Raw genomic sequence first — 22,945 nt, forward strand, 5'->3', positions numbered from 1 at the left:
GGCAGCTCTCTTGGTGTTGTGCATGCTAACACTGATGCATCTGAACACAGGCGTTAAACAGCCACACATACTGTACATGGGCACACCAGCGATACCTAGGTTAAAGGCTCTGAAAATGTCTTTTCTCCATCAGCTCTTCACTATGGGAGAACAATGATAGCAGTTTCTTACAACGTTGTGAACAAATGTTTCGTTATTTTACACGAGACATATCAGACATTCCGTTTTTCTGTGCTTTTCCACACCTATACACACTCCTGATGAAGCAGATCGACTGAGCTTATGAAATTTAAGCTATTAATTAGTAATACTTTCAGATGTTTTGTTTTTTCAAATATCACGTTGCTTATTTATTCATGAATATTTATTGTCATGAGGGGCTTTCAATGCTACAAACTTCTCTTTTGTCCTGTAAAGCCTGAGAAGCCCACTGCTAAAACTTCAGAGATTTTCTTCCAGTTCTGAAGTAGTAATACAGCTAGAACCGACGTTAAAAGGAAATGGTCACTTTCATCACACACCAGCATAAGAATACATACGCACTTGACCTCACTTCTTTCTGAGGATGAGGTCAACAATTCAGGGTCAGCAGATAGAAAAAGAAGAAGAAAAACAAAGAAACAAACAAAGACCCAAAACCAAGAATATACCTGTATCACAGTCTAAAGCTAGGTAGAACAACTGAATGGAGCTTTGTAGCTCACAAACTAAAAAAAAAAGCTTAATTTCCTTTCATTTACTTTTTACACTCTTCACACATGTATTAATGGCTTGAACTGATCAAAAATGTTGCCACCAAAACAAAACCCTCTTAGAAATGGTTGAATGCCATACTCCCCAGTTTCATCATTCTAAATAACCAAGCAGGGGGAAAACAATACTGCATGTTAGCTGCTTGGGGGGGGGGGAGGGCATAAAACAGTTCACCTGATGGCTATTTACAGAAACACCGCTGTAGCTCAGGGTTGTCACAGAGTCTGTTGCCGTAAAACACAGTACCCGGTCCTCATTGTTGCTTGGTGACCAAATATCAGTTCAAGAGCCCACTTGTGTACCATGACATGTTCTCTCAGCCAAAAGATGCATCCGCTTATTGATGGGCTACATGACGCCGGCTTGTGCTTCAATAATCCTGTGCTTCAGTGTAGCATCAATGGATTCTTAGCTTGCCGTCACTTAGGATGCTGCGATTCATACACACACACACATGGAAACACACACACCCTTGCATACAAGTTAAAACAAAGTACTCCTCTATAACGACAAGAAAGACAGACAAGATTAAACCAGACTGAGGAAAAACTATATGTTGTTCCCCCGTTGCATAAAAATAATGTTTGTTTGAAAACAGTTGGTGCATTTTCTTTCTTTTGCATATGTAAAAAAAGATGCACAATCCGTATTTACATCACTGTTTTACGTAACAAACTGTTTTTACGCCACTGAAACGTTCCTTTTTGATTGTAATGTGCATACAGTGTCTATAGTTCTTTAAACTACAGTTTTCTGATGGATTTAAGTGTACATGAAAACTTTGTCCACCAGCACGTCTTGAAAGTCAGATTCTGAAACATTATGTGCAATGTTCTGTCTGTCTGATGGGCTAAAATAATACAGAAATCAAATTAAATCAATTATAAACCATTAAGTGTTGAGTTTGTTTCCCCAATGAAGCCAGGAGAAGTTGGGTTTTAGAGGACCAGGCATGCATACAGTCTTCTGACAGTCATATGATCTGTCTTGCTACTGGTCCTTTTTTACTTTTCTCATAAATCCTCCAGTGTGTGTGTGTGTGTGTGTGTGTGTGTGTGTTTGTGTGCATACATGTATTGATAGACAGACAGACAGACACAGACAGACAGACACACACACACACACACACACACACACACACACACACTCACATACTCACATACTGCCTCAGTGTGACAGAGGTAACTACCCGACTCTACTAGGAAACAGGAGAAGGCAGGAACAGGAACGTGGCTTTCCTCTTTATGTAAAGCTTATTACTCTTCCTCTTCCTCCTCCTCTTCCTCTTCATCATCATCCTCATCGTGGCAGTGTGTGATCTCCTGGGGAGTCTGGGGGAACAGGTTTGGCGGTTTGATCTCGCTGAAGGAGCGGGTGAGCTGGCTGCGTTTGCACTCCAGGTCCTTGCATTCGATGCAGAGGGTGCGGTTACGCGTGGCCAGCGGTGACTCCATGTCCATGTCCACGTGGGCGTGTTCCACCGTAGACTCGTGGGGCATCTGTGGAGGGAGAGGAAGGTGAGGAAAAACAACTCGCCAACTCTCTGTTCAAGCATTGGGACTCGCAGGCATAGGGCTATTCCTCAAAATGCTACACATTGGAACAGATATGGCAGCCTTTCCTGGACAATATAGCATCGTTGAAGTGGCCTTCATCATGACACCTTTTTGATTATTATTTTTTATTTTTTTTGCTTAACATTTATCTTCAATTTAAACAATAGAGTACGCCATTTTAGTTGTTTATTTAGTTTTGTCTTTTGTTTGTGTGTTCGCTTTTTCAGTCGTGTGTTTGTGTTCTTTAAAAAGAACAACTCAAAAATAAAGTATTTGAAAAAAAAAAATCTACAAAATCTTCATTGACATCGGATGTGAATTTCAGACATTATAAAAAAACAGAAAAACCTCCTCTTGGACTGATGTGTATAGTTGACAGAATCCCTTTTAATGGTGGACTGATATTCTATGACCAGTGAAGGAAGGACAAGCAGTCATTTTATGCTGCTGTGGTAAAGTAAGATATCAGAGAATGAATCCGTTTTTTAAGAGTCTCATATTATGCAAACTTTCCAGTTCAAATTTTTTATTGGGGTTTCTAATAGACACTGTATTCATGGTGTTGTGTCTAAAATACCATTCATGTCTGAAATGTTCCGTTTGGGAGCATGTCTCTTCGAGCCTATAATGTCATAAGGGTGATAAATCCTACTCTGGCTATCAGAAAAATGGAGGTAGAGGAAAAAGAAAATGTTTTTTTTTATCATACTTTGGGAGTCTCTGGTCACATCAGGGACCCATATTGATGTTGGAAAAACACAAAAAAGTGCAAAACAAAAATGTCTACGAAGGCATTGTAAAGTTTAAGAATCTAAATTGGTATGAGACAAGATTTTTGTCTTTTCTGTATCCTTCAAATTAAGAAGAGGTATCAGCCTTAGCCTTTGAGGGTGCATGGTTTCCATTTGGATACCCACCAGTACGTGTGCAGCTCTGAAGAGGTAGCTGAAGGGGTAGTACAGCAGGTTGATGAAGGAGGCTGCGTACAGGTCGGCGTAACGCATGACTTGGGAGGCGAACAGGGTCTGTCTGGAGCCACTGCGGAAGAGGCTACCCATCATGCCGTAGCACATGTCCATGTCGTGTGTCACTTTCTGGGAAGGCAAGACGTGTTTCATGTCAGTCATGTTTACCACACTTCTAAAGAAAGGCTTCTACTATCGTGACCCTTCTAGTATCGTATCTTTATCAGGGGCGTTGGTGTGGTTGTTCATTGACACGACTGAAATATCAATTACCTCAGCGACCACCTGAGAGAACAATGAGGAGGTGGATCATTGTTAATGATTACACCAGAGCACAAACATGAACTGTATCCAACAAACTGCACAATGCGCGCGCAATGATAACAAGGCCCCTGTCAGGCAGCCCAGTGTTTCAAGCATGTGGACAGATCTATTGTTGTCATAGAAACCCGAGTGATAAAAGCTGTACCTTGACTCGTCTCTGAAGGGTGCTGATGTCTGGCCTCTCGTTGCTGCTGCTGTCCAGATGTCTGTGGGAGGAGGGGGGGGGAGAGACAGACGGTGAGGATGAGAGAGGGTGTGTGGGGGGTATAGATATCTGTCTGTTGAAAGGTGCTGTGTCAAAGAGGTGGTGCAACAGAGAGTCGTGCCAGGTTATAAATAACGCCGGTGGTGAGCGTGGTTATCAGGCAGCCCCTGCGAGAGAGCCGAGCCCTTGTGGACTTTACCACTGCGGACACTCAGTTTGTCTCCATGTCTAACACGTGCTCACATGCGTGCAGACCGGCGCTGTCGCTGCAGAGAGCAAATAGCAGCAGAAAAACACTGCTCCGAGGGACTGGTGATGAGCAGAGGGAAGGGGGGGTATGGTGAAGCAAAGCTAGAGGTAGGCTAAAGGTCGTAACTAGGCATGGGCCTGTATGATAGTCTGACTGCATGTAACCTTAAGCAAAAACACCACGGTTTCACAGTATCACAGTGTTGGTATTGTAGCACTAAAATGTGTTATTTGAAATGTCTGGGTAAAATAATAATAATAATAATACATTTTATTTGTAATGCACTTTATATATTACTAGAATCTCAAAGTGCTAATGTAAAAAAAGCAAGAAAAAAAGCAGTCCTTTAAGTGTGCAACTGAACATGGTTTTTAGAGACATGTTCACTTTTCTACACATTTCTCTTTTAGTAAAAGTTACGATGCAGGAATTTTCTGAACATTTATGAACTTGTATGTTGGGGGGTGGGGTAGGGCGCCAATGCTTTAGAACAGTATGTCGTAACTTACTTGTAGAGCTCTGCCAAGAAAATGTCCAGACCCTGGAGTTCCTCGAATAACGCTGGAAAGGATGAGAAGAGGGTGATTCATTGTCTCAGTCCTAATGTACATGTTGTCAGGTGATTAAGAGAATAGTATGCAGTGTTCTGGCTATTAGTTAACGTGAGGATGTGACCATCCAGAGTCAAAATAGTTTTGACTTTGTACCGACTGATTACATGATCCTGACCACATTTAGCATATTACTAATGCCTCTTCCTGAAATTGACATCGCAGCTGCTGTTCGAGGTCAGGTCCTTGTTGAGACTGTTTCCTAAATGCCAGAAGGACTGCACTACAGTAAGTCAGAATTCCACTGCTTACACATAAGCCTTGTTTCCAGTGAGCAGCACAGTCCGGTTAGGTACGGTATGGTTTGGTACAGAACAGTGACACTAAATCTGCAGTATGTTACCACTGCCCACAGTAACCTTACTTGATAGGCAGGGTATATGCAGGATGGCGATAGCCGAGGCTAGAGCAGTCGGCTCACTATCATGACGTTATAGCAGTGGGACACAGTGTAGTCCGACAATAAATTCAATGAAGAAGAAGAAGAACGTGACACAGTAAACAAAGAGCTGAGGGATGTCATTTTTCTTAAAACACAAGATTATTTACTGTTGCCGAGGTGATTACACAAGGGTGACAAAAATAGGAACGGCATGGTTTGCTTATTATGGTACCCTTCCCAACCTTTGACAGTGAAAATGCGAATGATTGCCGTACCCTACCAAACCGAACTGTACCGCTCAGTGGAAACAAGGCTTTACACACTGCACTACAGACTCACAGCTCTTATCGGTCCACACGTGCAGCTCCTGGGCCAGCTCTGGTATGACCAGGAACGTCCTCCAGCCCTGACGCTTCTTGGACTTGAGAATGTCCCCGAAGATGTGGTCCCCAATGTAGACAATGTCCTTCCCCTTGGCCCCCAGCAGGTCACACACAATGTCTGAGGAACCTAGAAAGGAGGATGAATTGAGCTTAACATAACTTCAAAACCTAAACACTAGGTCATAGAATATATGACTGAGTCTCACCTCCGGAGTAGATGATACCATGCTGCAGAGGTCCTGTGTAGGTTCCAATCTTTAAACGCCCCGTTGTCTGAAAAACCAAGATAGCGAACTTCAGATTTGGGACCAGGAAAACCAGGGTCAACACATGGCTACACTTTCTCTAACTGTTTATCAGTTCATGACATACGCAATTGCTTTTTACCACTAAATATAATTTTTAAACTACAATGCAGTTAAAAAAAACAACAACAACCTGGTAAACAAAGACAACCCATAATGAGTCATACACGTTTCGGGGAGAAAACATTGCTGCCATTTTACAACAATTCCACCCCCTCCAATCGGAATTGAACAACAAGTGAAGCTTGCTCAGAGGAGGATTCAAAGTCTGGTTGCAGCTGAACGTCAAAACAAATAAAGTGAAATGCAGGGTGGAATGCAGGCTTTTCAAGAAGTAGTGCCAGGTGTGTGTAGCCAAGAAAAAGTAGTCCCATAACAAGAACAAAATGCTGCACCCTGACAAATCAACAACAGATGTCAAAAGTGGAAAGAATTTGACAAATGTGATTCTTCTACATGCAAGCATATACAGTTTCAGGAGACGGTCAGCAGCATAAACTGCTGACACTCCCCTGATCTGCTACATGTCCGGATCCGTCAGCATTCATTAGTAATTAGTATAAGTCTCCTGTGTCCCTCCTGGGTGTGTGCGTATGTGTGTGTGTATGTGTGTGTGTGTGTGTGTGTGTGTGTGTATGTGTGTGTACGTGCGTGCGTGCGTCCCAAGTGGCCAGGTCAGAGGTAAGTAACAAATAGTATGTTGTGAGTGGATTTTCCTTCACTCCCTGGAAAGCAGGTAGATGTTAGTAGAGGAATGAAGCAACAAAGAATTGTATACATGCGTGCGTGCGTGTGTGTTTTCGTGTGTGTGTCTGTGTGTGTGTGCTCACCGTGTCGACTTGTCTGAGCACTGTGCCCTCCCCGAAGAACTGTGGCTTTCTGGCGTCCACTAGGATCAGATCAAAGTAGGACTGCCAGGGCCTGTGGGCCGTACCAGGCTGTGGTGGATACGAACAAACACACACAAACAATAAAGTCACACATACACTTGTGAACACAAAGTCAAATTGTGATCAAAGGAAAAGGTGCTATCGTTTACCTTCGGGCCATGGGGGAAGTCAAACAGGTAGGTCATGATTTTCTGTGAGAACAAGAAGGCAGTGTTTAGAATTGAGCCGTCGATTCATGCTAGTGCTGCCAACCGAATGGCAGAAATTCAAATAATTTCATCTAAAGATAAATGTGTTGTCATCTGCAATTTTTTAAAATGCCCTCAATATTGTTTGCCCTTAAGAAGTGAAGTGTCTGCCTGCCATAACTCCATGCCCATACTCACAACTGTGTATTTGTAGTCACTGTTGGTAGCCAAGAAAACCTTGGCGACTTCATTCATTCGGCTGAGGAGAAGAGGAAGCTTTCCCTGGTGGGAACAGAGAAGAAGAAAAGAAAGAAAAAGACTGAAGCTCTTAACATCCTTACAAACCAGCTCCCTTCACAGGGTGAAAAAAGAATGTGTGCCACTGTGTGTGTGTGTGTGTGTGTGCGAGCTTGTGTGTGTTTCCTCTAACACAGTACACTTGTAGTGTCCTTGATAAACAGAAAACCACTTACATCTCTCACTACATACTTCTCCAAGTTCTCAACCGTCTTCTCTTTCAGTGTGCCCTGCAAGGTCAGACACAGGAGTTAGACTAAACACAGCACTCTTTTTTCATGATTCACACAATCCTGCAAGTACACATACTGTATCATCTTAGAAGTGTAAAGCATAAATACCAGTCATTCCTCTCTGTAACAGTTCAGTAACAGTTATCAGCGACAACCCACACGGAACATGTGAGGCACATACAGGATGTGGAAATGGAAAGGGCACTGATGATAACAGCAGTGGTAGCAAGGCAAGATTTGTGTTTAACTGATACATTTGTTCAGCCATTAAAAAACCACTAAACACAACTTTTCATGGGTACATAATTGCAGAAAAACAGAAAGAAAACTTTTACATGTGTCCATGTCTATCTCCAGTACATATAGAACAGATCATTTGTATATATATATATATATATATAGAGAGAGAGAGAGAGAGAGGAGCATTACAGAGTGTGGTCAATATAATGTTGTGTAACACAGACCGTCAAAGGGCATGTTACCTTGAAATGGACCCAGTCGACGGCGTCGCGTACGTCCTGGAACATGCTCTTATAGGACATGAAGAGGTCGCCATTTTTGAAGCCCATCTCGCAGCTGGAGGAGAGGAGAAGAGAAAGACACGTACACAGCCGTCGCACAGGCCACATCTTTACAGAGGGTTTTCAAAAAAGGTGACATTTGTTTTCTTTCTTTTTTTGTTTGCTTTTAAATGGGATAGCCTTCCCTTGTTGGAGGGGTCCCCAGCCAAACAGGAATGCATTCTCCCCCTAAAAGACCAACAACCAGGTTTCAGAGGACAGAGAACATGCAGCCATTCCAGATTACATCCTCAACTAATTGACAGGCCACTGTATCACCTCACAGTAACATTTTTCAAAGATGATCTTATAGTTAGTTTAAGATGTCATTCTCTGCAAATAGTGAGACAAGTGTTTAATTCCTTTCTCATTCTTATATAAGAATCCATGCTGATTCTATAAGTAGTAGAATTAGATCAATGAATCATTGTTACAGGAAAAAAAGAAGGGTTCCTGGACTTAGCGCCCATTTGATTTCACATTTTAAAACAATTAGCTTAGATTAGCAGTTGAGACACCCATGCTGTAGGGCTTGCTCTTGACCAAGTTTGGCTTGCAACTGCCTTTTGCGTCACCATGCGGTACCCAGGAAACATGTTGCATGAAATGAAGTGTTGCTAACAGTTCCTTACCTTGTGTATCTGTCACAGTTGGAGAAGAAATCCACCAGACAAGCAAAGAGGTAGGTTTCTGTGAAGATTGTCATTTTTGGGGAGGTAAGTTGCATGATAGTAAGCAAATTAAAGCTATTGTGATTTCAGTTTGATAAACTTTACGGAAATGCGGTTTTATTAGATGAGACAGGCTATGCTCTGGTTCTCATGACACAGGCAGTACTCTGCTTGAACCACCTTTGATATCATTAGTTGATTTTTTTTTACTATTTTAGACCAGAGGCTTAAACATTCCTGCAGTTCTTCGTACCAGTGTGTTGTAACCCTACCTGGCAAGTTGAACAGGGTGTTGAGGATGTAAAAGCGTTCTGTATCATCTCTCTGGATAAACTTGTTTGGGTATCGTTCACGGATCTCGGGCCTGGGGAAAAAGAGAAAAGATGCCACTAAATCTTTGTTTATCTAGTCATTTGACACAGTATCATCTTTTTCGGTGTTTCATGCATGGGGGGTGGGGTGGTGGTGGTGGTGGTGGTGGGGAGGCACTCACCCTCGGAGGAAGTTAAATCCGTGGCAACAGACCAGGATATTACCATACGCGTCAACTTTCAACAGGTTCCCATACATGGTATCGAACACGAGGCCCCTGAAAGTAGGAGGAAATAAACGTTAGTGTTACTCAACCACAATAAAATAAACAGCCATTTCTAACTTAACTCTTGATCACACAGCTGGCATTTAGCTGGTGTGTGTGTGTGTATTGTGTGTGTGTGTGTGTGTGTATTTTTGTGACAAACCATTTGAGTTTTAGACTGCAGTGAGGACATTTTTGGAAAGTGAGGACATTTTGGGTGGTTCTCACTTTGGGACAGTCCTTTAAAGGGCTGTTTGAGGGCCAAGAATAGGTTTAGGTTCAAGTAAGAAGTAGGTTTAGTTTTTGATGGTTAGAGTTAGAGGCTAGGGATTGCATTATGTCAATGAATGTCTTGTCCTCACATTAATATCTGTACACAGTGTGTGTGTGTGTGTGTGTGTGTGTGTGTGTGTGTGTGGTGAGACTAATCTGACCTGGTGGGAAAGGAGGGGTCGTAGACAAAGCTGAGCAGCTCCTGGGGGTAACCAATATGAACCAGCCGCTCCACTGTGAGCTCGAAACCTAGTGACTCGTACTCTGGTGATTTGTACACTTGAAAAGAAAAAACACAGAGTACACATGGTTAAAATCAAAGATTGCCTCAATAGAAGATCACAATACACCATGGTGCAGAATTTGGTGTTGATATATATAAAGCAATCGATGCGATGCCTTGTGCACAACATTAACAAGTTTTAGTACCAGCTGGTTTGTTAGTGTTTGTTCATTATCTAGCTTTGTACATGGCATGAGTGACAAAACAAGCAATCCATTCGTTGGTTGGCAGAGAATTACAATTGGGGGATCTTTATCGTTAATTTGTCGCTAGTTGCTGTACTCTGTATTGGAACAGAAAAATTAGATCAACAATTTCAATGACAAAACAGAATCATGTGAGTCATTAATTAGGAAGACAATGCCAATCATTCTCTGTTTTCAGGCTTTCAAGAGTTAGGGGTTTTCTGATTGCCTCATGTCATTGTAATTCAATCTAAGTTTTGCCTGTATAGTTGGATGAAACAATTTCCTTTTTTTAAAAGCACTTTAAGCTACATTTCTTGAATAAAAAGTGCTATTAAAATAAAGTGTTTTATTATTATTATTATTATTATTACAAAAAAAATTGGTAAAAACATTTAAAAATTGAACAACATAATATAATCATTCAAATATTTGTTTGTTGAAGCCCGAAGCTGAATTAATTTTTGGTGCTGGTCAGAAAAATATTAAGCAGATTTAAAATATGACTTGGGAATCTGGTAACAGGAAAACAAATGTATTTTTTTTAAATATAGTATAAAGATCAGTCCACAGTGACACATTTCTTGTGGAAGATAACTCGACCTGCTATTAAACTGTAATATGTCTGACAGGAGAGCCGGTAGAGCGTGTGGCACACATGTAACATGTACACTTTCAGTACAGGCTCAGAACCCGGCCTGTGGGTGAAGCTGTGATTACACAGCAAACAGCGGTGAGATAGAGTCAGCATGGCTCACTCATGTTGCACAACACACACATGGGACTTTCTACGTCACTCTCTTAATGGGTCTGTGGTGGTGTCTCAGACAATATTTTGATAACAACATGTTCCCACTCAACACACACACACACACACACACACACACACACACACACACACACACTGCCCTTCTCTCCCCTTGGCATCAACAAGGGCCTCTATGTTCTGCACGCAAATCCACAAAGAAACAGGATCAGGCCTAAGAATGAAAAATGTCCTCCCTGTTGAGACCGCCGAGCCCGCACTCGCTCACCGTCAGGGCCAGATATTTTCCCTGGGGCCAGACCTAAACCCGGGCAGGGGATGATGGCTCACACAGATTGATGCTCGGCTAAGAAAAGGCTGGCAGAGGATTACAATGCTATCGGACACTGGGAAAAGATTATGTCAGATGTTATAAATACTAAACATGGTATGCGTTTTTGTCGTTGCCTGCTCTCTACACTCCCAGTGGGACGGAATAAATATTAGCCGATGATGCTTTGGGCGAGGACAGGCACAAACAGGAAAACATCTGTGTCCTACTGTGCATAAAGTGTGAGTGAACTTCCAAAGCCGTTACACACAGAAACATATTGAGTCAGTGTGCACCGAGTTACTTGAAAATCTTTGTCCTTTTGTTGCCAGCCCTGCTGTGTAGGTCTGAGGAGCCTGTTCATGCATTATAATCACGTAACTGCACCCCTCCCTCTTCCCTCAACCCCTGCGGTGGTCTCCCAGCAAATCAGAGGGTTTTGGCCCTGTGCCCAGAGCAGAAGCATACACCAACTAAACTGCCTTTCCTCCTACTCACTCACTTGTCATCCTCTGTCACCAAATTGCCAGCATCACTCTGTATTTAGTTCACTGGGCCGCTCTTTGCATGTGTTGACCTAGGGACACTGGTGTGTTCAATTTACACAACTTCACAAAAGTCACATCACATTCTGGGCCTATATAGGATCAGTAAGTTGTTTTGTTATATATAATTAGACATGACATATATATATATATATATATATATATATATATATATATATATATATATATACTCTAACAGTCTGATGTTGTCAGGCCTAAAAAAAAAACTTGGCACAATCCAACACTGACCATCACGATCAAATACTTTGGCTGGTCTGTTTCTTTATTTTTAGGAGGTAACTTTAAATGACACTAAAACTGACTTCAAAAACATCTTCAACTGCAAGCCCCACAGACACATGACACCCATAGCCTACATTGCGTCCTTTTTCCCTTGTTGAAGGCTTAGGCAGAAGTATGTGGGGTGATTTGTAGACCTGTTTTATCGTGAGAGCCACGCTGGAAGCTAGAGTATTATATTTAGTAAATGATGCCTCTGAGGAAATATTATGCACAGGGGAAGACTCAGCATTTGCATGTCGACCGGAAGTTGTTGTGCTCGGCATCCTTGATTCTTGCTTTATAGGGGTCCTTGCTCCCCGGATGCGAGTCCCTTCTCATATTTCACACGCTGTCACAGCGCAGATATACAACCATTAAAGCTGATAGCTTCAGGGATCTTTTACTATGTATCTCTGATGCTGTTGCCAGTGAAATTGTACTCCTGCTGCTCTCATTGCTGTGGTGTGTGGTCGTGGCTCTGCAGAGCTAAGAGGCCAGGTAACTTACATGTAACCTACACCCCCCTCTCACACACAAGGTAAACAACCCACAATCTTCCACTAATAGATCACTCACTATCTAAATCATGACATGTCCAAACCGACGACCTTATTTCAACCATGGCACGTAGCCAACTGATGTCTTAATTTAGCTGTACACCACCAATATATCCAAATGTAGGTCTCTGTCACAGATTTATGACATTATCAAGCAGGTTGTGGAAAAAATGAGAAAACTTAAGCACAGCCCCGGGGACCTACATTCAAGCCAAAAGTCTGTTGGGAAACTAGGACAAAACTGTGTGTATCTCTCAATGCAGTCTGGACCTTCAATGTGTGTTTGAGCAACACTCCCCCCCCACCCCTAGGAGCAAATAACAGATGAGGCAATGTTCTATCATAACATGTTGATTTCCTAAAAAAAGCCTTCCTGAAATATTTTGAACGTGTGATGTGCATGCATGGACAGTGAAAAATATGGAAAATAAGGTGTGAAACTGTGTGGACTAAATGCTAGGATTTGAACTGGGTGGAGAGCTAAGTTGAGAAAAAAGGGAATATCATGAACTTGAACTTCTCAGAGTTTATCAACATTATGTGTGATGGTAGTTGTGTATAGTTTCTGTTGCCAAGTAACTGTCAGTCAGATCTAATCAAACCACACCCACAGTCCTGATTTGCTGATATCTCACTATGTCCTTTTTCTGAAAATGCACTTTATTGCTTCTTATTTTTTCATGAAATATTCAAGGTTTGAGACCAAAGGCCTATCGGTAAGATAGTTTTAGAAGAACTTTTTTTTTTTACTGTGAAACTTTTTATAAAGCAATATTTTCCATACTTTAACTATTATTGGTTCTTTTTTTGGAGAAAACCCTTAGATTTTTGTAGGAGATTTAACGGGAAAGCTGACTCAGCATCAATGGTATGAAAGAATCCCTTATAGTTGGCATACGTATAAATGGTGAAATGACCTACAAACAACGTCCAGAAATAATGTAGAATAATAACACATCAGTTTCTTGCACAAACACATGCATCATCATCCTGCTTCTGCAAAGACTTAAAGGTGCAGTGTGTAATATGACATCATCAAGAAAGTTCTACAAAGTTCTAGAATGCAACACTCCCTGGGTAACCCCAACCCTTTCGAATAATAGAAGCTACAGTGGCCTTCAAGGACAAGAACAATTCTAAATTTTAAACAATGCACCTGATGACATTCCAACTATGACACTTTCAAGATGGCGGCACTAGGCCTTGGTCCAAAATATGCAGAACATATATGAGACCCTTTCTAAGGGGGAAAAAAAAATTAAAAAAAAATGTTTCAGCTATTATGCACTAAATTAAATGTACTTATGGAAATTATAATTACTTTCTACAAAATCTGCTAGGAAATAAAACCCAAAATTCTACACACTGCAGGTTTAACCTTTGACTTATATGGTGGGAATCTGTGCTTTAAACATCAGCAAGTTGAACTTTTGCATACTGGTATGAGCGCAGGCCCAGTGTAAAGCATTAGTATTGATCGTACGTTCCATTATAGGCTACCAATATTGATTGACAAGTTAGTGAACTGTTGACAGGAACTATGTTTACCAAAGGTTACCATGGCTAAGCAAGCAGCTCCTCTGTGAGACCAGCAGCTAACTTGAATTGATGGGACTCTATCTGTGGTCAAACACCATCCAAAGACACATGATAGCCGCGCTCCGAGCAAACATTAACACTTGGTTATGAGCCACCCATAAAGAGCGTCATGTCAACAGCTGAGCGTCTGTAAAATCTTCAGCCCTCTGAACAGGGGATAGGGGTGCAGAGCCGGAGAGGGACTACAAGTGATCCCCGTTCTCAAGGGAGCCATCACTGGTCAACTCAACAAACAAACGTGACCTGCTTTTCAAAGTCAGGGAGGGTTTATTTATAGAGGCAAGGGGACCAAAAAACCGGAGCTGAGTCACAGAGCAAAGTTGCATGAAAAAAAAAAATCATGATATTTTTGTCCTGTTAATGGTCAGCAGGGGAAATATAAACCATCTCCATACAATTGACTCTGTGTACAGGGAGTCAGGGAGCTATGTTTAATATTTGGTTATCCAAGTGTTTAACTGTGACTATTGACTAGCATCGACCTACATAATATTTTGTGGACAACAGGCTGCAGTTCTGGGGGGATGGTAGGGTAGCCAAACATAGAGTTGAAAATACATACTGGCTTAAAGTCCAGATTTAATCATGACATTGGCATTCTCCTTTTGATCAATGTATCTTTGTGGATTGGCTTCCTTGGACAATTTTTCTCGTTTGGACCAGCCTACATTTTAATTTGAAAACAATTAGAAAGCCGAAGGACAATCAATGTATACCAGCAAATGGTTAGCATCTTTGCTCCATTCTAATTTTAATAAGGACATCGACTAAATGATAAAGTAACTGTTTTGTTACCACCATTACTAGTGGTGATCCATTAGGTGAATGTGTATTCTTCAACTTACCTGCTAAAGTGTAATCCATATCAAAGCCAAAGCACTTTATTTTCTCCATTGCCAAGCTTCTGTTGACAAACACTCTAAAGGAAAGAAGTTGAGGTAAATGTTTTAGTTTCAGTGCAATATTCAACAATACGATTAGCATGTATTCTAAGAGACTCAAAAGAAGACACTATTCTCTGAGGGACTGAATAGGCCTACTATAAACCAGGGATATAGTAAGTCTATTCAGTCTACACAAATATCTGGTAAGGGCTAAATGGAACAAAGTGTGTCTGCTACAATTAAAAAGTCAATTGCATACACAATGAAACACACACATGTATTTTTCTGATTTTGAGTTTGGATAGCAAAAGGGCCTTCAGAATATATAGGATAAGGCAAAATGATCTTACATTGTCACTGAAAGTCAATTTGTTAGTCTATGTGGACATTGAGAATTATTTAAAAAAAAGACCTCAAGCTGCTTTGATTAAAAATGTCAAAAAAAATCAACGTCAGCCTGTCCCTTTTCTGCTAAGGAAACCACTGGCATTCAATTCAAATGCATTCATGGACTGCACACTTTGTTTGTGTAACTGGCATCAATTATGTCAAATTAGTAGTAAAGTTTGGTTTTTAACTCTGTTTTTAGTTAATAATGCAAACAATCACGGATGCAAATATTACTTTTTTGATGCTGCTGAAGCAGAAAGAGTGATAGTTTTTCATGGCAAGATGTGGAGATCCCAGCAAAGCCACAGTACACAAAAAGAAAAGAAAACATTGGCACGTTTAAACAAATAGCAATCTACAGTAGCTTTTTGTGGTCAAAATTTTGTGTGACCATAAAATGCCCATGATACTTATACTATTTGACTAACACATGCATTGTTGGCTGGTTGCTCAGTGCTTATTTACCTAGTGAAGATACTTCAGAAACAATCGTCACGCTGTTTCTATTATAAATATGTATTACAGTTGTTTTGTATTTTACCATCAATTTGGAGCGCTGACTATATTCTAAATGAAATGTTTCAGTTATTCATGTAAAGGGAACAACAAACCTGACTAGGATTGATCACAACACAATTACACTTTTGTGCGGCACTAGAATGAAACAAACAAGTATGAGTCATCTAAAAACCACATGCCTCCAGTCAAAGCCACAGGAAGTTACCAAACCTGCGAACCAGAAGATGGCTAAATCCTACAGACCTTAGCTCTGAGCATGACAATCTTCCAGGAAACAGCCCTACTGAGTCATAAATCAAGATTGTAGACTGGGGGTCCACACAGTGATGGACAGTGTTTACATAGGCAGTCTCAACCAGCTTCCACACAACACACTGTCTGCCACACACTGCTGCTGGCACAGAACTACATAGCTTATCTTCTATGTGCATTGGTTAGAAGTTGCCAACACTTATCCATACTTTAACCATGATAAAGTTGCCAATGCCATAAAACCAAATGCTCTCACAGTATATTCTATCATATATTCATATCTGTGACTGCTCTCAATGTGGAGCTGTGTTCCAAGATAGTTTTCACACAAGTCCATACTTTGTCATGCCAGAAAATAAGATCTTAAATCAGCTAAAGGAATAATGAATCATAAACGTCACAGTGAAATAGAAAACAAGGTTACGCAACTCTTAAATAGCACAATAATCTCATACACAAGCTCAGTAGTGACTCCGCAAGGCAACTTATCCTGACATGTATCTGTGACAACGACCTCCCTGTCTCTTCAACTATCTCTAAATGGGTTGTGAAATACCTGGAGGCAGATCCATAGTGAACGAGTTCCCATTTAGATCTCAGTCCAGCAGACGACTGGCGATGCATTCTATGCGTTAATATATAAACCCCTAAGTTTGACTCTCCGTTTGGTCTGACCTGCTCCAGCGACACAGGGCAAAGCTCTGGCCCACAAACAATAACTCCCCCATACCTCCCCCTACCACCACCTCTCTCTCTCTCTCTCTCTTTGCTTTCTTGCCATTCAGACATTTTCTGACTTGTTGCAAAAATGATTGTGGCCATTCCGCGTCATTCTCTGTTGTTGTTGTTGTTGTCTGTCAGGGTTGTTGTTGTTGCGCGGCGTGATGTGTGTGGGCCCTCAAAGACATCCAGAACAATCACAAGTCAGGTACAATCAAGAGAGCCCCCGGCCCCAAGCGTAAACACTCACAGAATAAGGTGTTTTCTTTTCTTTTTTTTAAGATATGTGACCGGGGCAGCCGATTTTAAAGCTATGAATGAACATGGGTGTATTTTATGGAAACAAAAACAGGCTCCTAAACACCCGTTTGTTTTCTTACATCTTAATGAATAGACTCAGGGATTCAAATGAAATATTTCATGCTATACTTTCATATTTAGATTTTTAACTTTATGTATCTAGAAACTATTGTTTATTTAGACATTGATAAATAATTCGCTAACCAATTATTATGTCCTTATTCTGATACCATACAGTAAACCAATGGTCTTAAGCAGAGGCTCTCCTCAATCAAATCTAATGTACTACTTTAATGTCACAGGCACAAGCCTTTTAACGGCAAGGGATTTAAATCTAAATCGCGCTTGTGACATGTGACCTCTTGCTCTGAGCCTGTGGGAGGTGTAGTAGAGGACAGCCTTACATGATAACTTAAGTAAGATGCATCTGCTAAACGCACCCGTAGTGACAAAGGGTTTGGAGGGGGGAGGGGAGGGGGTGGGGGTCTTGATTATCAGACTCAAGCTCGACTTTGGCCCTGCTGACAACAGTGTTGCCTGAAAATAGCCCACATAGACCAACCCACACCTACAACACAATGAATCCCTTAAGAACTTCTACTTCGTCCAGGCACAGCTGTGTGACAATGTGCCAGACTTTTTTCCACTGCTCTCTAATCTCCCGAAGACAGTGACTGGACTCCCTGTGACAGAAACTGTATCTGTGCTGCCGCCGTCTGCCCCGCTGCTATGTGATACACACAACTCCCTATCTGGCTGCATTGTTTTCAGCTGAGCTCTTTACTTTGAGGGAATGATCTTTGTCCCGTCGGCGAGGTAAACAAAAAGGTCACCTCCAGATGGCTTTTCTACATTTAAATAACATGGATGATTGAACAGATCAAGATCAAGCAAGCCTTGGTGAATTTAATTGAACAGAACTTATGTCAACTGTATTTGATTTGAGCAAGAGCTGCACCGTCTTTGTTATCTTTGTTTATCTTTTGCTGGTGCGTTTGTTTGCCTGTGTGTGTGTGTGTGTGTGTGCCTGCAGAGGGTGGGGGTATAATGGGAGATCAGGGACTGGGTGGCTGGCTGTATGTCAGCGCAGAGTCCACACAGAGCTAACAGATGAGTGACACTTTCATAAGCCCTGGGAACATTGCATAGTATACAACGGTGTGAAAGAACAGCAGTACACCCCGCCCCCAACCTCTGCTGAGTTAAACATTGAACAGCAGCATACGTTTTATTAATCGCACATGTAAGACATAACTCTTACATCATCAGAGCCAGAGGGTGTTTTCTAGTCAACATGAACATAGGAACATGGGTGTCTCAATCTATGGATAGGCTCACCTAACAATGTACAAGTTTATAAACTCAATTAAAAAAGGGCCAAAACAATGCAATCGATATACAATAAAAACGGGAGGGCATAATTTCACCTTCAAGCCAGCTACAAGCTTTTTGAATTCAAGCACTCACTCAAAAGGAACTCAAAAGTGTTTTTACATTTCTGTAATCCTGTTTAAATATTATGCAGGAGATATTATGGTCAGCACGTGCAGTACTATTACTTTAATGTACCGTGTGACTTGTGACCATCACAGTGGCTATCTACTCTTTCAATGAGGCACTGTTTCTTTGCATTTACTTTACACTTTGCATTTTATAACACTTTGTATATAAAGTATTTAGTTCACTTATTTTGTATTCTTTGTTTGAGAAATTTGGAGGAACCTGGCCAAAGAATTTCCTTCAGGATTATAAAAAACGTTAAAAAAATATTTTCTTATATTTTGCCATGAGGCAGAGAGGAGTCGTGTGTAACAACCAGAAAACCACATCCAAGACAGTCAAATGTACGGGAGAGGTATGTGAAATCCATGCCAGAAAAAAACCTGTTTAACATCCCAGTTCATGCCCTACCCCTTACCCCCTAAGTGAGCGTGGTAATGTAGAACGTAAGGCAGCAAATACAGAGCTGCAAAACCCTTGGTAAATGATGAGTATCAAGTGCCTTGCCTTTGGAACAGTCTTGAAAGAGAAACTTTTTCTAATGTTTGGTCGTTGTTGAGCCAGTAAAAGTAAACACTATATTCACACTAGTTAATATGAAAAGTATCTCTCTCTCTATTCTTGATATTTTACAGCTCAGCTCTGGGTTTCAGATTTGTTTGGTCTCAGTGAAATGAATGAATTGATTGTCTTTGTTTAGAGCATGTCAGAGCCCAACCCTAATATGGAATAGATATTCTAAGAAACCAGTGGGATGGTTACACATTAAATGTGGTCATACCGTATTCGACCCTCTGATTTGAACAGTTATGTGACGTAGGTTTTGGTCTTTAGGGAAAGTGTAGAGAAGATAACACTCTTCCCATGCTCGGTTAGATCAAGGAATTAGGAAAAGCAATGCAGAGAAGTGAAACTGAGTCTGCCCGGGTATCAATGACCAGAGTCTTAAATTTGATTATGTGATGGAAGTTCTGTTAAGGTTGGAGGTCAACTCAGGTGGAAGAATATTTCAGGAGACTTGGATGAATTATGAAGCAATATTTATTACAGACTTGGCCAAGGAGAACCGGACTGCAACTCTCGTGACTTGCACTTCAATTCTCCCAAACTCATGTTTAGAGCTGTGTTTTAACCTCGCGCTATCTCTACCACCTCCCCGGCTCGGGCACCAAGCGTACCAATGTTTTGGTTCAGAGCTGAACACAGTGAACCATGACATTCTGGAGTCTAAGGAGATGAGACTTTATCTATACAACTGACCTAAGTGTCTCCTAACAGGCTCCAAGGCTGACCTAGAGTCTGTGAGACAGACACACAAGATAGGCATATATGGCCTATTAATCTTTCCCATTAATATTACAACTAAAGACCCAAAATTCCCTCACAGATTAAGCACATAATGGCTCTTTCTTTCCTGATGGTTACCAATGGCTCATTTAACCCCCACCAGACTGGTATTTTCACACTTACAGATGCAAAACTTTGCTAAGTGGATGGAAACTGACTCTGGATTTGTTCCTTCATACTCAATGCCATTACACCATGTCATGTGTTCTTGCGCCTGGGCCGCAGATCAAATTAATCTTTGAAGGACGTCTGTTTCATGAATGCCAGTTATTACGTTTTCTTGGTTAAGGCTGAGTGGTAGAGGGTTTGATTCACTTACATTGCAATCTTTGAAAACTGGAGTTAGATGTTCAGCAGCTATTTTGTTTTCTGCCTACCAATGAAAGCAAGCTTTCACATCCAGAAACTATTTACTGACGAGTGTGTTGTTTGTCTGGTCAGGGTGTGGCAAGTCCAGTTTAGCTCCTTAGAAAAACTATCTGCATACCTCCAGTTGTAAGTAGTGTTGGATAAAGGCATCAGCTAATTGAAATGTAATGTAATGATAACAACAATGTTGTGTACAACTGGCTTGTTGTTATGGTAATTCCTTGGGTTTTCTATTATTTTGCCCAACCCATTAGTTGCCCTCTCACTGTAGTTCTTGTTTATGGCACAGCAAAAGTGTCTTGCTCTGACACATGCTTGGGTATCCCATCTGGATGTAGTTTCAGGTAATAAGAAATACATAGTACCGCCACGTGTGTTTCTTACCTGTGGTATGGCTCTCTTCTGTATTTTTTCATTGTTAGGCCATCCATGTTGGCAGGCAAGTCTGCATAGTTCTGCAGTCTGTCACTCCATGAGGTGGTCATCTTTAAAACCGTTCAGTGTCTGGGAAGAAGGAGAGCAACACGTATGGAGAGGCTCAATTTGACAACCCAAGACAAATCATCTATGATATCCCTTAAAGGTGAAGTGTGTAATAAATGTGTATTTTTTTTACAGATGCTACGTTGGCCTTATAGGAAAGGAAGCTTGTTACCTCCACTGCCTCAAGTATTTCCACAATATCAAGTGGTGAGATGAGGATACCTAGATATTAATTCTATAGTAATATTGTTTGTGTGTGTGTGTGTGGGGGGGGGGGGGGGGGGGGGGCACTGTGTTCAATTAAGAGACAGAAACAATTATTGAGATCCAATTTAGTCGGTCTGATGTAAGGTGTTATGGTTGTAAAGTCTTACAAATACAGTGTCGTTTGTGAGGTAAAGTCAGAAAGCCAGACTGATCATTTGTTACATGATTGCGACACGTTAGGGTATATTGACAGAAATGATATGGTGAAATCCCTGTTTGGTTAGTGCACGAGGTGAACACACAGACAAGATTAGACCAAAGAAGAAAAATAACTGTGTAAGCACATATTAGCTACCAGTGTACAGATTGTACTATCTACTTTTTTAGCCTCGGCCTTGTCATATTTTAATGGCTGTAAGTTTGCACACACTTTATCATACGCCCACTTTCACTTTAACTGAAGGCTGCGCTGCAGGGAGGAAAAGGAAAGGAAGAGGTGGTCAACTTTCTTGTTCATGGTGCCAGCGCGAATGCAAATGAGATGTGGAGGCCACAAAGACTGCATTACAGCTTACAGGAGAGCACACTCGAAGTTGACATTTAGAACTTTGGTGGTCTATGAGAAAATGAGCATTGTGCGGCGCCCATAGAAATAGGCCTAAGTAGTTTTTGTTGCAAATACATTTTCTTTTCTTTTTTATGGACACAGTTTACTGGGTCCACTGGGGTCTGTAGGGAGCTCTGGGCTGGCTCAAGGAGAGTCACAGTCAAGCTATAAGCGAACATGTACGACTGCGCTGCAAACAGCAACGGAAAAAAGCAAAACATAACAACTTGTAGCAGGCAGCTGGGCTTTGTTCCCCCGGGCCAATCTTGAGAGCGTTTACTTCAACAATAGCGAACGTAACGTCAACTGTCACTCTTTTCGGGACGTCACTTATGTAAAATTATCGTTGCCTGTATATAAAAAAATATTATTTTATATACCAACGGTGGACGCTGCGAAACTAGCTGAAGCTATTGTATAAGTGTCAGTGCGAGCTAACAGCAGAGAAAGCCCTTGTTCTCAGGGTTAACGTAGGGGGTTGCTTCACTGTCAGCGCTAGTTAGCTAACAGACAGCTAAACAAAACAAAAAACACCACTGTGTCCTGCTCTTCATTTCTATAGTGACATTTGATGAGAAGGACACCCAGGGTGTCCCGCAGCAAAGCTAACGCTTTAGCTCGCTTTGGTGCAAAAACAAAAGCCCTTAAAGAACTACCGGGGTAGTTTTCACTGCGTTTAGCTGCCACTGGCGTTACTGTAGCCTACTCACCTCCTGAGTTCCTGGATAAAACAACTGCACCGTCAGACAGTCTGAGCATGCGCCTTGAGCTGGATTCAAGTGGGAGAAGTCGCTCGCTAGTGTATATTCTTACAGAAAGCAGCTCAGTCAGAGTGGTGATGTCTACACTGTAATAAAGCCAGGCAGCAGATGATATGTTCCTGCTCTGACTGCTCTCTCTCTCCCTCTGTCTCCCTCCCCAGCTGTTGTTGTGGGACGGTGGGGGCGGGGTTAAGTCCTGTCTATCAATAGGAGGCGGGGCTACATGTTGACGTGGCACAGACACGTGACACCGCAGCCTCCCATCTGTTATCAGTTGGCCACATCAAGGAAGCCTACTGAGAGAGATAGGTTGCGTTCCGAATCGCATACTTTCTACTATATAGTATGTAGAAAGAAGATTTAGGATGTCCCGATTCTTGTGGCCAGATTTAGGATGGTTAGAAGTACCCGGATGTCCTACTTCATGCGGCCAAGATTGTTAGTGTTGAAAAGTGCATCCTATTTGGGCAATTCTGACCCACAATCCAGTGCGCACGTGAAGTGACGTCACATCGACGAAGCCTCCATATGAAAACAAACGGGGATGCGACGGATATAAAAGCAAGAGGCAAGATCAAGGCGCAATGTTATGATGAAATAAGAGAGTAAAGTATGTCCCAATAGTATGCCTACTGCATCCTAACTAGATTATTTTT

General features: G+C 41.6%; 1 protein-coding gene across 2 annotated transcripts; it reads right to left on the reverse strand.

The window, feature by feature from the left end:
* Nucleotides 1-376: 376 nt before the first annotated feature.
* On the reverse strand, nucleotides 377-22,426 carry nt5c2b (5'-nucleotidase, cytosolic IIb). Of its 2 annotated transcripts, XM_080029062.1 has the most exons (18): nucleotides 22,239-22,426; nucleotides 20,616-20,735; nucleotides 14,796-14,869; nucleotides 9,585-9,702; nucleotides 9,067-9,162; nucleotides 8,846-8,937; nucleotides 8,535-8,592; nucleotides 7,825-7,918; nucleotides 7,286-7,339; nucleotides 7,011-7,094; nucleotides 6,774-6,815; nucleotides 6,565-6,672; nucleotides 5,636-5,702; nucleotides 5,386-5,556; nucleotides 4,563-4,614; nucleotides 3,744-3,804; nucleotides 3,227-3,403; nucleotides 377-2,252 (listed from the first exon to the last, which is right to left on the reverse strand). In XM_080029062.1, exons 2-18 carry the CDS (start codon nucleotides 20,714-20,716, stop codon nucleotides 2,010-2,012), a joined length of 1,692 nt encoding a protein of 563 aa, XP_079885188.1. In that variant the 5' UTR covers nucleotides 20,717-20,735; nucleotides 22,239-22,426; the 3' UTR covers nucleotides 377-2,009. The 2 variants fall into 2 exon arrangements, with proteins under 2 accessions (XP_079885188.1, XP_079885189.1); XM_080029063.1 differs by lacking the exons at nucleotides 8,846-8,937; nucleotides 9,067-9,162; nucleotides 9,585-9,702; ... (1 more) ...; nucleotides 20,616-20,735; nucleotides 22,239-22,426 and having other exon boundaries at nucleotides 7,825-8,091; nucleotides 8,535-8,591.
* Between the last annotated feature and the right edge of the window lie 519 nt (nucleotides 22,427-22,945).

This window comes from Ammodytes marinus, assembly GCF_949987685.1.
Source record: "Ammodytes marinus genome assembly, chromosome: 6".
Classification (NCBI taxonomy): Eukaryota; Metazoa; Chordata; class Actinopteri; order Uranoscopiformes; family Ammodytidae; genus Ammodytes; species Ammodytes marinus.

Coding starts and splice junctions, on each gene's coding strand:
- nt5c2b (XM_080029062.1), bottom strand. CDS start 20,716: ATGACCACCTCATGGAGTGACAGACTGCAGAACTATGCAGACTTGCCT. Junction 14,870..20,615: donor AGAAGAGAGCCATACCACAG/GTAAGAAACACA, acceptor TCTTTCCTTTAG/AGTGTTTGTCAACAGAAGCT. Junction 6,673..6,773: donor ACTTCCCCCATGGCCCGAAG/GTAAACGATAGC, acceptor TATCCACCACAG/CCTGGTACGGCCCACAGGCC.